Source organism: Sarcophilus harrisii, chromosome 3, assembly GCF_902635505.1.
Source record: "Sarcophilus harrisii chromosome 3, mSarHar1.11, whole genome shotgun sequence".
In the NCBI taxonomy this organism is placed as follows: Eukaryota; Metazoa; Chordata; class Mammalia; order Dasyuromorphia; family Dasyuridae; genus Sarcophilus; species Sarcophilus harrisii.
Genome location: NC_045428.1, coordinates 287,700,693 through 287,715,968, shown reverse-complemented (window position 1 = coordinate 287,715,968; position 15,276 = coordinate 287,700,693). Strand labels below are relative to the sequence as shown.

The following is a 15,276-nucleotide window of genomic DNA, read 5'->3' as shown; positions in this document are numbered from 1 at the left end:
GATAATGGAGTATTTTGTCATTTTCTTCTCAAACTCATTTTACAGCTGAAAAAACTAAGGCAAACAGGAATAAGTGACTTGCCTGGGGTCTAATAAATGTCTAAGATCAGATTTGAACTCAGGACTTCCTGACTCCAGGACCAATATTCTATTCATTCTGCTATCTTGCCGTTCTTCATGGATTGTAGCAGATAGCTATAATGAAAGAATGCTGGTATTAACTATACATGATATTGTTTTCAAGAGAATGACTCATTGAAAGTATAACACAATTTCTTATATTAAAACAAGTTCGCTCTCTTCTTCCTTTTTAGTTCAGTTCAGTTTAGTTTATTATCTATTTGCAATATATCTCTTTAAGATACTATGTCCTGATACACTAATCCTATATACTAGTCTATCAGTCTAACCACATAGGATAATATTGTAAAGAATAATTAACAAGATGCTCTATTTTGGTATAATTTTTATGTCTTGGAATAAAAATAATAGGCTAAAACATTGTGACATGTATGCCAAAAAGTTTCTTATCTTATCATCAAAAATCAAACTTTAGATTCTAATGCTAAGCCAGCATCTGAAACTGACATCTCTGACACTTTAGGAAGATTATTTCAGAATTATCATTAGAAACTGCACATCCCAAAGCTTAGCTAATGTTTTTCAAATTTGTAATACCCAATTGAATTAAGTCTGCATCAGTAGTTTTATACAAGATTGACTCTTAAATTCAGTGAACCCATTTGGGTTATTAAATGAAATCATTGCTTTTCAAAATGGAAGTTGTTTTACATATGAACTTCTTGAATGCAAAAAGCTAATACTGAACCACTATACAACTTCATAACAGAAAATTCAAAAGAGAATTAGCATCACATTGATGTGAAATATGTAATAACCTTTGGCCTCTAGAGTATTTGTGGTATGATTTACCTTTATGCTAAATATAATGTCATATTTAAAACTTCATTAGATAATGCTATTTGCGAAAAATAATTTGAAAATAAACTTGCCTGTCTGTGTGGTAAATCATTTCACTTTCCCTGCCACCTACAATGTGGTATGACTTTTAAGCTTCAGTTTTTAATGAGGATATTTTACATTGCTCAATCTGAAAAAACAGATTCTGTAATGTTTCCTAATTCTCAGTTCAAAACCACACTGGTTTACATGGGTTTAAAGAGGGCTAAAAGGGAAGGCCTCCACCTTCTCTAGCAGTAGGCAGAAATGAGGTTTGATGATAATGTCCACAGGAACATCTCATACACTATTGGACTCCCCAGAGAGCACTTGAAATAATTAAACTCAGACAAAGACCATAAGAAAAGTCAAAACATAGGAAAAATCCTTTAAAATGTAATCATCAGAAAAGGTGGAAAAGTATGCAAAGTGAATGGTAATTAGATTCAGCTAGAAACCCCCTCCTCTACTTCAGCTGTGGTCAGCTTCTATTAGCAATGGGCCTCAGGAAGCTACCTGCTAATTACTAATCAAAATGAATTGAACAAGCTAGCTGAGTAAGGCTCTCCTAAAACTATTATAAAATTCTCAGAAACTAAATGATAAGCAGGATGCTCTCAGGAAAAAAAAACCTGTAAAGTTTTCCATGAACAAAGTGAAATATACTGTGTACAAAATAATAGAAATGTTATGGAATGACTAGCTATAAACGAATATTATTCTCAGTAGCACAATCATCCATAACTACACAGAAGGACTTATGATCCTATCCATTATCAGAAAAGGAATTGATTGTGTCTGAATATAGATTGAAGCATTCATATTCTCATATTCTCTCTCTCTCTCTCTCTGTCTCTGTCTCTGTCTCTCTCTCTTTCTCTCTCTCTCTCTCTTTCTCTTTTTCCTCAAGGGTTTTTATTTTCATTAGAGTGGAAGATCTATGTTTTCTTTTACAACTTGACTTTTTATAAAAATGTTTTGCATAACCTCACATGCAGTTTCTTAATTATGAGTGGGGATAAGGGACAGAATCTAGAACTCAAAAATCTTAAAATTTCCAGAAACTAAACCTCTCAGCTAGGCAAGCATACAGCAACAAAGAATTTTGCCTCAGCAAGTTGTCATAAGAATTACCAACAGGAATAACAAGAAGCTGAGGACTAAGTATTCTAGGTTCATCTAGCAGAAGGCAAAGTAGATTCTGCATAGACACAAAATGTTTCAACCATGGATAAATAACTCTTACTGTTGTTCAGTCATTTCAGACTCTGACTTTATATGGGGTTTTCTTTACACAGATACTGGAGTGGTTTGCCATTTCCTTCTCCAGGTCATTTTACAGAGAAGGAAACTGAGGCAAACAGGGTTAAGTGATTTGCCCAGGGTTATGCAACTAGTTAGTGTCTGAGGTCAAATCTAAACATAAGATCTTGACTTTAGGTCTGGCGCTCTATCAACTGTACCATCTAGCTGCCAAGTAACTGCTACAAATTCACAAAAATATAATTTATCCTTGCTTTTGGGAGCATAGAAGGTGTGGAAGGTTCTAAAGGATAAATTCTTAATTCAGGATCCATAGTCCCTCCCCCTCCAAAAAAGTGTTTGTGGATAGATTTCAGGAGTTATGTGAACTTAGGTGGGGAAAAAGTTACATCTTTTGTTTTATTAACCCCTCCTAAAAATTAAAATTTAAAACAATTAAGTAATATTCTGTGAAGAGATCCACAAGCTTAACTAGACTGCCAAAGAAGACAAAGACAAGAGAATCTCAAGTCTAAAGGAATGTCTCTATTTTACAGGTTAATAGGGAGAATTAAATGTTTCTTGAAAAAATAGAAGAGCTTCAAGATTTCATTTAAAGAAAGAAAAAAAGTGTGTGGGAGGGAAGAATCTCAAAAGGCAGAAATGAATCCTGACTGAAGTTGTGAAGCTGGGGGGTGTTTGAAGTTGATATGGAGAAGACAGTAAAAAGGGAGGACCTTTGAACACTTGGAGTAAGGAAAAGGTATAAGGATCTTCCCACATAGGAGTGAATTGACTCCTCTGAAGTGGAAGTAACTTTCCTACACTTCAAGGAAGGATGATGTAAATCCATGGATGACATGGGGGAAGAAGGCATCCACGTAAGATCAGAGAAAAAAGAAATGAGTATTTGTGATTCCTGACTCCTAGCAAGCAAAGGAGTCATAGTTGACGTGAACAAGAGCTCTGTCTATCCCAGGTATACATCTGAAATATGATAGAGAACTTTCTAAGATTATTAAACATGATGACCCTGTGAGGGAAAATGATTCTGCCACAGATAGTTATTAGTAAGGATTATAAAGTCTGAGGACTTAACAGTTTACATTTTCACCATTGTAACCAAGAGGCAAATGGGGAACATTTAATTAAGAAAACGTCTTAAAACAGATTTTGCATTTCTGGACTGTAGCTTAAAATAGAGGAACCTTGAGCACCTAATATGGTATATAGCTGCCTGAGGTCTTGCTTGTTCTCTGGGAAAATTCCCTGGACCCTACCCAATTTAATATTATTATCAACAATTTGGATAAAGGCACAGATTAAATGCTTGCTAATTTGAACATAAAACAAAATTTGGAGGTATTACTAACTTGGTAGATGATAGTCTATATTCAAATAGATCACCTCAGGATAGAATAAAGAAACAAATACATTTCAGATAAAAGTAAACAGAGACAAATAAAAATAATGAAAATCAACTTGATAAGGAAGATGTAGCTAGATAACACTTTCTATGGAAAAATAAATCTGGAGATTTTCATGGACTTCAAATGCTATGAGTCAGTGGTAATATATGGCAGCTAATTAAAAGCTAATGCTACCTAAATTTCTCAAAGTAAAAAAAAAAAAAAAACCCACAATATTTTTAGAATAATCTCCATAGAAATACAATGCACTGGACTCAAAGTAAAAAGAATCAAGTTGGTTGACAAGCTCTACAGCTTACTTACTAGATTTATGAACTTGGGCAAATTTCAAATTATCCTATGAAATACTATGTTGAAAGGCATAGTCTACAGAATGAGAAAACAATGGCTCTAAAGTCCCCTGCTCTGCTCAAACAAGTCTGAGGTGTTGCATTCAACTCTGGATGTTGCACATTAGGTACAACATAGACAAGTCAACATGCTCATTAAAGGTTGAACAAGATGGTAAGACAAATAAAGAATATACTACTAATACTGATTGAGGGAACTGGGAAGGTTTAATGTGGAAGGATACTTAAGGAAAAAAATGAAAATGATAGCTGTCTCCAAGTAAAAAAGAGATTGGATTTGTTCTCCTTAGCTACAGAGAACAAACTTAGAAGCAATGGGTAAAAAATACAGAGTTTTAAATCTGATACAAGGAAACAAGTCCTAACAAATATTGTTATTGTTGAGTCATTTTTCAGTGTTATCTGATTCTGTGACCCCATTTGGGGTTTTCTTGGTAAAGATAACTGGAGTGATTAGCCATTTCCTTCTCCAGTCCATTTTACAAATGAGAAAAACCAAGGGTTAAATGACTTGCCCAGAGTCACTCAGCTAGTAAGTGTCTGAGACTGGATTTGAACTCAGGAAGATAAGTCTTCCTTAGTCTAGGTCTGGCATTCTATACACTGTCCCATATGGCCCCACCTAACAATTAGAATTGTCCAAAGTAGAATAGTTGCTTTAAACATAGTTGACTTGTTTTCATTGGAGATTTTCAAGAAAAGGCTGAATAGCTACTTGTTGCTTAAACCTTAAGGTGAAGTATGAGTCAGACTAAATGACTTTTATGATCCTTCACACTCAGAAATTCTCTTATTCTCTAAAATCAAAGCAAGATCTTAAATTGAAGGGAGGGAAGGAAGGAGAACAACAATTGTTTGCCAAAGTAGAAATCAGGGAGAGAAAGGGGCTAAGATTTACATAAAAAGAAAAACTGTCCTAGAAATGCTCAAAAATTTGCAGGAGAATTCAAGAAACAATCCAGCCATGAAACCCTTTGGTCTCCAGTTATTTAGAAATAACTGCACAAAGCATAGGAAATATGTTAAACTACAATTCATCACACAAGGAACAAATTAAACTCCACAGTAATCAATAAGATGAGGAAAGATGTGGTGCAGGCTGGAATATAAATCTGGAAGATTGTGCCTTAATGAAAATGAAGAGAATAGGTAAGTAGAAGAGCAGTATTTTCTATTAAGAAGATCTATTCATGAGGAAATTCAAGAACTGCAACAAAGAATCATGGTACAGAATATTTGAGTAAAGATCAATAGAATGAAAAACAGAGCGGATATTGTCATGAGAGTATAGTACAAAACACCTGTATGTAAGTTTAAAAAATAAAACTATACCCACATTATGTGAAAAAATTGGAAAACTGTTCATAAGCCTAGAACAGAGGTGTTATTCAATAGGGACAGGGAATTTCGATTATTTTATAATAAAGAAGCATTCCATTCAATTCTAAAACGGAGCCGCTAATAAATTCTTGGCTTGGCTTGTAATATTTTCTTCAAAAAGTAAAGGAAGTGACAAGGAATATAGCCACACTAACACCAATTCTTACCAACAAGAAAGAATTGGTTGCTGAATAATATTTATAATAATATATATATAATATATAATATATATATAATATATATTATAATAATAATATTTCCATCTGGGGGCAAGTGACCTACAGCTTACAATTCATGATATAAAAGAAAATATTCAAAACAAATCTGAACATGCACTCAAATTATGCAAAAAATAGAATTCAAAGATTTAGAAAAATGTCTCATATGATCATATGACCAAAAATCTTATGGGTAAATCAACCTAAATAAGTGTAAGATGAGAAAGGCAAAGCTGATAATAATTCCTATTTTTAAAAAGTGAAGAAGTCTTTAAGGACTGCAGTCTAATTCTGCAATATGACAACAAAAAGAAGAAAGGGTTTGAAGGATTTCAAGATTATGTCATATAAGGATCTACTGAAAGAACTGGAGATGTTTATCCTAGAAAACAGAAGATATAACAGTGATAAGAAGAGTGAATGACTCACAATTTCATCCAAAACTTAAGCATTTAATGAAAAGGATGCCACCTGGAAGGATTAGAGTTTTTCTTTTTGTCCCCAAAAGGACTCTGACAACAATAGATGAAAGTTGTGGAGAGGTAGATTCTGACTGGAAGTAGTGAAAAAAAAATTAAAAATTTGAGCTTGATTTCAAATGTAGAATGACTCACCATGGAAGACAATAGGTTAATCCTCAAAAGAGGTCATCACACAAAGTCAAGATGACTATTTATAAAAGTTATTGAAAGGATTTAGTTTATTAGAAGATCCCTTAAAATAGGTTTAGAAGAATTGAATGTGTTTCATGATTGCTTACTGTCTTGGGGAGGGAGAAAAGGGGAAAATGGGGGAAAAATTTGGAACACAAAGTTTTGCAAAGGTCACTGCTGAAAGCTATCTGCATGTATTTAGAAAACATAAAATGTTATGAACTAGAAAAACGGTAAAACGATCCCTAAGGTTCCCTCCAACTCAGAATTCTCTGATTCTGAATCTGGCTCAACTATTTGTCATCTGTGGAACCTGGGTCAAAACCATTTCCCTGACTCTGGACCTCAATTTACTCATTTGTCAAATGAGAGGGTTGTAATGATTTCCTATCTTCCTTTCACATTTAAATCCCATGATCCTATTAAATAATAATATTTGAATTCCCAGCGTTCTGATGGTGAAATAAGAAACAAATCTAAGTTCTTTAGAAATAACTGCAGCATTTATACACGCACTGAAATGTGATTTTAGCATATAGGATAGAGTATCCTATCGTATTAAAGCATTTTGATAAATCTTTCAGTACAAAGTACATTTTTACATTATGAGTCATTCCTCAGTGAAACATATTTGGAAAACAGTAAATGATGGCAAGTTGCTTTAAAAATAGTATGAGATTTAATAGTTTAAAAAAAAAGGCCTTTACTCTTTGTCACTCTTTATTCCCTCCCAGTACTTATCATTCCACAATGAATTATGGTCCCTGGTGACAGCATATACTGAACCATTTTTAAACATAAAATGTAGGAAGAAAAAAAAATGTAAAAATAGCACCAGGACTCTCAGGGGCTCACTTTAATGGGAGCATTTAATATACACCTCAGGCAATTGAAGCCCCAGGTTCAAAGCACTCCAGAGACATGCATTAACAAATCCATAAAATATGCTCTGTTGTGTTTGACGGATTGTATAAGGATAAAATGCTTCCATTTGGATTATCTATTTATGGTATAGTTCAAAGCTTCATGAGTAGAACTAATATTACTACTGTCATCTAACATAATTCTAAAGTTTATTGTCTAAAGTCAATGCAAAAAAAAATGCTAAAAAGATGATTTTGCTATTAAAGTGGAAGAGAGCCTAAGGAAAAGATAGAGAACTACAATTTCTCAAAATAAAAAAATAATATTTTCAGAATACTCTCCACAGAAATACAGTATATTAGACTCAAAGTCAAAAGAGTCAAGTTGGTAGACCAGCTCTAAAACTTAGAAACTTGGGGAAATTATCCAAATTCTGAGTCTCAGTTTCTCCAACTGTCAAATGGGGAAATCAAATTAGATCACCTTTGCCAAGAGGTATTATGTGAATCAAATGAGAAATGTCTGAAAATATTGTAAAATTATAAATATAGGCTATTAATTGTTATACTGCTCATTAGTCCCTAGTATTGGGTTTTTTCTATCTTATGAAATCATATCTCTAGAACTATGACATATCTCAAAGATCATCTAATTCAACTCTCTCATATTATGAATGAATCACAATCCCCTCAAACTTAACATGTCAGGAAGGCAGAATAAAAGCAATGAAAGAATGGAATTTAGCATCAAATACCTTGAGTTCAAAAACTTTATCACATTCCTGAGTAAGAATTTTAGCCAAGTGATTTAATTTTCCTTGGCTTTAGAGACAGTTGATACTAGATAGAACTTTGAACTGAATGTCAGGAAGATCTGAATTTAAATCCAGGAAGCTATTTAGTAACTGTGTTACTGTCTGCCTCAGTTTCTTCATCTTAGTTCTAGAATCTTGAAACTCGAAATCATAAAATTTTAAGCTGGCAAGGATTTTAGAAAATATAAATGCAATGGTAGTACTATAAATCTGACTCAGGCCCCATTGTAAGTAGTAAAATAGAACCATTCTTCTACCAAGAGAAAAAGCTCCCTTGTCTGGTTTTATTTTATTTAAGCTTTGTAAGTAAAAAGAGTTCTATCAATCCAGAACAGGGATTGCTTTAGTGTGTGAATGAAATCCGTTTACACATATAATACCTATTCCCCTCTAGCTCTTCACTGACTGCATTTAATCTTTCTGAATAAACTTTAAAAAATAGATTTCTGACAAAAAAAAAAAAAAGAATGGGATTCTCTCAGGTCAGTTGATCAATTCTTTGAGGAGAAGGGCATAGGATGGGGAAGAGGAGACCGAGAGATAACATCACAGGACTGGCAGTAAATAACTGTGTTTGGACAACCTGTTGGTCTTCAGAATCCTCTCTGATAATAAATGATTTTTAAGGTCCCTTGATCTCCACAGATTCTATATTTTTCAAAAGAAAAGAGGAGACTAATGAAGCATAACTGTCATATTAAAAGCCTGGCATTCTGCATATAATCTACCATACCTGCACTATTTCCACCATATGGATGGTATTTCGACAAAAAGTACTTATTAATTAAAATTCTTACCTTTTTTGAGTAACTAATAGTAAACCACATCCAAAATAAACTAAAGATAAAAATTTTCTACAATCTTCTTTCTTCTGAATTTCCATTTTCATTGTCATGAATTTATTTTTAGCTTCAGAATAATCCTGGAAGAATAAAAAGTCTTATCTCATTGATATGAAAGTCTAGAGAAAATATGATAATTTAGAATAATTTTATTTATTCATACATTGATTCTTCTAATTCAAGAGTCTCGTGCTTTTACCGATTTATAATCAGTCACTTCCAGTGAAATCCCTACTCATCACTAACCAATGTTGCAAAATATAATACAGTATTTTAAAGTGAAAAACTACAATAGAAAAAATACAATCCTCAAAGTACACCTGTGGAGCAAGTCATTTCATTCAGCAGAGTTAGTTAGGCTTTGGGATGGGGAATTGGGAGGGAAATACAACACTGTTCTTTGTAATGTTCACCACCTTAACAAGTAGCAATCCTAATAAAACCTGAAGTTACTATAAAATTTAAGTATGATTAGGAGAAACATAAAATTACAATTTTTAGACCTCTTTGGTCATCCAGTTTAAAGTCCTTGCTTTATAGATAAGGAAACTGAAATCTGGAGAGATTAAGAGACTTTCTTGTCTATCTTACCCTACAGGAAAGTAAGTGGGAAAAGGGATCAGAGAAATGGTGGGTTGTTCATAGAAGGATGGATTGGGGAAGACAGAAGTCAGAAGCTTTTGAGCAAGAACAGGTTAAAAGGAGAAAGAGAATAGAATAAATGGGGAAAATAGGAAGGAAGGAAATAGAGATAGCAATCATAATCGTGAAAAAAATTTTGAAGCAAATTTCTCTAATAAAAGATCTCATCTCTCAAATACATAAAGAAATAATTCAAATTTATATAAAAAGAGCCACCCAATTGACAAATGATTTTTAAAAATGAACAGTCAGGTTTCAGATAAAGTACTTAAAGCTACCTATAGCCATATGAAAAAAAAATGCTTTAAATCATTATGGATTGGAGAAATGCAAATTAAAACAATACCAAAGTACTACATTTCATACCATTGGCTAAAAAGAGAGAAAAGATTGACAAATGGTCCAGTGGATAAAGGAAAACTGAGACCCTAATTCATTGTTGGTAGAGTTCTGAGCTATTCAACTATAAGAGCAATTTGGAACTATACCCAATATTTATAGCAGCTCTTTTTTAGTGGCAAAAATAGGAAATTCAGGGATTGCCCATCAATTGAGGGAATGACTGAATAATTTGTGATACATGATTGTGATAGATTATTGTGATATAAAAAATGATGAGCTAGATGCTCTCAGAAAAATCTGGACTTGAATGAAGTGACAGTGAAATGAGTAGGACCAGGAGAACATTGTACATAGCACCAACAGTGCTAAATGATCAAGTGTGAATGACTTAGCTATTTTGAGCAATACATTGATCAAGATAACTCTGAAGAAATTATGATGAAAAATGTTATCTATTCCCAGAAAAAAAATTAATGGAGTCGAAACAGAAGCATATTTTTAAAAAACTTTTTAAACATTTTTCTTGGCTTTTTATTTTCGTCTGCATTTTCTTTTACATGAATAAAATGGGAATATGTTTTGCATGACTGAACATGTATAACCTATATCAAAACTGCTTGCCTTCTCAGTGAAAGGAATGGAGAGGGAGAGAGAGAATTTGGAACTCGATATCAAAAACAAATGTTGAAAATTGTTTGTAGGAAATAAAATACTAAATTTAAAGAAGAGAGATTTTTTCTGAATTTGAACCTAAGTCCTCTGACTTTCAAATCTAGCATCCTTTTTACAACACAGTTTTTCTACATAATTTCAAAATTTGGCCTTGACATTAAGGAAAAGTAAATAAAAATCACACAGTATAATCTTGAGTTTAAGAACGTATACACTTGCAAATTTACATGTATGCCATTTCAAATACAAATTAGTATTATGTAGAGAAAATGTAATAGAATATATAAAGAATTATGTTCAGAGTCAGAAAAAAACTGAGTTCAAATCTGTTACTTTTCTTGGGCAAGGTCCTTAACCTTTATGTTCTTGGGATAACTCCCTTGAGTTAATCTACTAAGTGATAAGCAAATTATAGGCCTGCATTAGTAGAGGGAGCCCTCAAACAATATTTCAGAAAGCACATGTCTCTTTTGCATATTGGCACATTAAAAATTTTTATACAGGAAAAAATATGTCAATTTAGGCACATTAAATTCTACCATAGGTCATTAATAAGTCAGATTTATATTAGCACAGTGTAAGATAAATACTAATACTTTTTTAGTCCAGAATGAATTTATAAATTTTTATTATGACAGCAAGAAAACAGAAGAATATGAAAGTTACATATATTTTAAAACTATGATAGCAAAGTAACTGAGGAAATTTAGGAGAAGATAATAGAGAATCAGAAAGAGAATCACAGAAGTCTAAAATGAGATATTGCAATGGTCAGGAAGCCATATCCCCTTATTTAAAAAATAAAGAAACTGAGTCTCAGCAAAATTAAACTTCAATATAAAAACATCAAGCTATAATTTGAAAATGTGATCTATAAGTATGACTTTCAGTTTCACTTAAAATTAGATATTTAAGCATTTAAAATGTCACATTTGAACGTAAACACAAGCCAAACTTAGAATAAGTGAGATAATTAGCCAATGTAAATTGCTTCCCATTATTTGATTTCACTTTCATAATCAGTTATTGGTTCTGAGTGTTCAGATTTAGAAGCATATGATAGAAGAGTCATCGAATAGCTTCAGTTTTTAAAAAACATTTTAAAAATCAGCAGTTCCACTTTCTAAAGCAGCTAAATGAAAGTGAATAAAAGGAAAAGAATGTTTGTAGTTTCTATAAGCCATATGATACATACCTGCTTTGTCCCCCTTTCAATGAGTGCTAATCCATATATAAATAGTAATGTCAGATAATAATCCATATTTAACTGATGTTCCTAAAAATAAAAAAGGTACTTTAAAAGATCATTTCCTGATATTTATGAGATTTGTTCAAGCTCTCTAGACTGAGAAATAACTAAGACCTGTCAACTAACAATTTATGCAGTAAAAATGATTGTCAACCATTAATTACTTCACAGAATTAATAAAATACTACTTGAGATGCATTTGACAACTTGACCTGGGGGTGGAGAGAAAGATATTTATGCAAAGTAGAAGAGTCAAAAGTCTTGAAACAAAACATTGTCTAGGATTAGAAGAAAAATTAAAAAGGAATACCAATGAGATTTATTCGTTATAATTCTAAACACATCAATAGTTTCTATTTTTCATTTAAATCATTCCCCTTCTTAAAAGTCCTAGCTTTGCATAGGGCTTTGTAGCTTTCTAGCAATAAACTCCATGATTCATAAAGGTTCTTAGCTCATCCTATTATGTAGAAAGCTTCTTTCATTTAGGACAAGAAATGGAACCATGTATATTTTGTAATTAAGGAGCTTTAAAATTTCAATGTATAAGAGATATTACGACTTAAAAATCATCCCACGTTCCTAGCAGGTATTAGATTGAGAAATTCTGTGATTCCTTCCAATTTAAAAAATAATAATTATATCTTTATTATACATTAAAATCATCTACATTTTCCAATGTATTTCTATTGAGTGGACTATGAAGACCATGAAGATAAAAGCATTTGGAGTGATCTACCTTAATAATCATATGACCCTAAAAAAATGACTTAATTCGGTGTGTCTCAAGCAACTCCTTTGGACTTATCTATTCAATCACTAATATTATAATATTGTATTGATAGAAAAAATTACCAAATGATATAATTATAGAACATACTTCACATATTTAAATATGCTTATTTTATTCTCTTACTAAACTATAAGTTTCAAAAGGGAAGGAATGGAGTCTATCAAAACTTGTATCTCTTTCAGTATGTAGAACACTATTCTATATACCATAGGTATTTAATAAAATGTCTGGTGGATAAAGATATAGTGGTAATATAACTTCTATCCTATAACTACATTAGAAGGAAAAAATCAGTTTAAAAAAAAACCAAGGAAGAAGGTAAATAAGAAAACAGTAAGAAAATCCCTACCAATAGTGTGGACCTCTCATTACTTCAGAAAAAGACCTTGATAGAGAAGGTGAGCAGAGAGGGCCTGCTTTAGACTTCAGTCACATAATCAGGCAGGGTACCAGATGGTGGAAAAAGACAGTTGTCTACGTGCTCTACTCTTTGAAGTAAGAAAGAGATCACCCATAAGCTCAGAGCAAGCAGATACTGGATTTGGTCTGATGAAAAGTGTAGTACAAGTTAATTGCTTCATAGTTCCAAAAAAGAAAGACTTACATTACAATTAGCAGCTTGCATTTTCTCAAGCATCCTATCCAGCTGTGTGATCAATACCTCTAAAGATAGACTGGGAACTGCTTGCACCCTTTTGAGACTGTCAGCTGCACCATCATCACTCTGTGGAAAAAATTGAATTGAAATATTTTTAAATTAGCATCAATTTCTATGTATTTTATTTTTAAATGCTTCCAATAAAGTTTCTTTGTATAAAGTGTCCAAATATATAAGGGATACTTCCAGTAGTTACAGCAAGGATAGGGTTACCCATTCCAATTCTAACTAGAAGGCCACTGCCTACCCAGGATGAAAATCTCAGTCTTTCGGGGTTTACTTGTAATAGGCAGCCTGTCAGTGTGCATTTATTGCATGTTTATGGGCAGCAAGGTAGCTCAGTGGATAAAGTGTTGGACCCGGAAACAGGCAGACTCCCTACTGAATTCAAAGTTGGTCTCTAGATATGTCCTAGTCACACAACTAGAACAAGTCAACACCATTTTCTTCATTTTCCTTGTCTGTAAAGTGAACTGGAGAAGGAAATGGCAAACCAAAATGAATGAACAACAACATTAAGCATTTACTATATGCTAGGGACTGTGCTAAGTACTGAAGAAGACAAGAAGGGGGAAAAAATTAAAATGCCTACCTTTAAGAAGCTCCCATTCTAATGAGGGAGATGTCCTGCAAACCACTAAGTACATCCGAGATATATACAATATAAATGAAGGCAGTGGTCAGGAGGTGGCAGTAGTCAGTCAACCAGCATTTATGTAGTGATTGAGATAGATAGAGATCATGTATACACACTCACATATATGTATGTATATATGCCAGGCATTGGGCAAAGCCCTAGAAATACAAAGAAACAGACAGCTCTGAAGGAGCTCACAGTCCAGCAAGAGAAACAGACACACAAGATGTATTCAAGACATATTGGATGAGGAGAAAGGCACTTATCATTTAGAAGAATCAAGAAAATAAAGTCTTCTTATAAACAGTGGGATTTTAGAGAACCTAAAGGGAACTGGAGAGATCAAGAGGTGGAAAGGAAGAGGAAGAAAAGCCCAAGCATGGGAAACAGAGAATGAAAATGCTTGGAGGAGGGACACAGAAGGTCTTGGGTGAGAAACAAGGAGGCAGCCAATGTTACAGGGTCATTATAGCCAGGATGGGTGAGTGTTGAGGACCACACTTAAGTTTGGAACCCAGAAAGTCTGTAAAGGGTTCAAGGGGACTGTACCTTTAAAGGGCAGGGCGGTTCTCCAAAGACCCCCACAGCGGTGAATCACAGCACACTTGAGAGACTAAAAGAATGTTTGGTTCTTACAGAATTAAGGAGGTGCAAATGAGCCTTTACTGTTACCTTACTCTCTAAGCAAAATGGACTGACTCAAGGAACACATGACCCAGCAATCTGAGATATCTGTCTGGAGATCACAAATCACATTTACTGGTACAGATGTTGCTTGCAAAAGAATTTATGCTTTTATTTTAATAACCTTGCTGAACTTAAAAAAACATTTATGTATATTCTGTATTGGGAATAAAATAAATGAGAGAAATTCAGAGGTTTTCACTGTAACTGCCTCAGTATCCTTGTATCATTATCATCCTCTCACATGATACGATCTATTCTGCTGGTCAGAATTTAATCCCCAGCTGCCATTAACAGGTGGTTCCCATAACAGGTAGGGATAAGGGAGGCATAAGAAAAGTGGAAAGGAACCGGCATCAAGCAAACCTGAGCTAGCAGAACTTCAGCCTGAACCTCAGAACTAACTAACCGTCATATCATTCTCTTAAGGAACTTGGTAATGCTTCACAGTTAAGGAACAATGGAGTTGTGTGGGACTATCACCTTTACTGGAAGTAATAGTACTTATTCAAGATTTTTGTCAACCTACAACTATGTCTATGCATCCTTTATCCATAAAAGCATAACATTAATAGAAGGATTAATAGAATTAATAGTAGTCTCCAGGATACAAGGTGTTCAGACAGTCTGAAAAAAAGATAGACTTCCTTCTCTTAACCCAACCAAAGAAGGGATCTTTCCATAAACTTGAGAAGCACCTGTCCTCTGTCTCCAGTATCCTATTTACATTATGGAGAAGGGACCTTTCTATAAACATGAGAGACATCTGTCCCCATGACAGTCTCTCTGCCAATAACAATGAACTTTGATTCACATAGTACACTGATGCTTTTCAAATATGAATTT

General features: G+C 33.5%; 1 protein-coding gene across 4 annotated transcripts in view; it reads right to left on the bottom strand.

Annotated features, from left to right (window-relative positions):
* The window catches only part of DZIP3 (DAZ interacting zinc finger protein 3), a 116,132-nt gene that overhangs the window by 73,100 nt on the left and 27,756 nt on the right, over nucleotides 1–15,276 (bottom strand). For all 4 annotated transcript variants that reach the window (XM_031959638.1, XM_012544506.3, XM_012544509.3 and 1 more), the window contains exons 4-6: nucleotides 13,056–13,175; nucleotides 11,605–11,685; nucleotides 8,709–8,833 (exon numbers count right to left, since the gene is read on the bottom strand). In XM_031959638.1, the coding sequence (XP_031815498.1) occupies nucleotides 8,709–8,833; nucleotides 11,605–11,685; nucleotides 13,056–13,175 (326 nt within the window). The remainder of the gene's footprint in view (nucleotides 1–8,708; nucleotides 8,834–11,604; nucleotides 11,686–13,055; nucleotides 13,176–15,276) is intronic.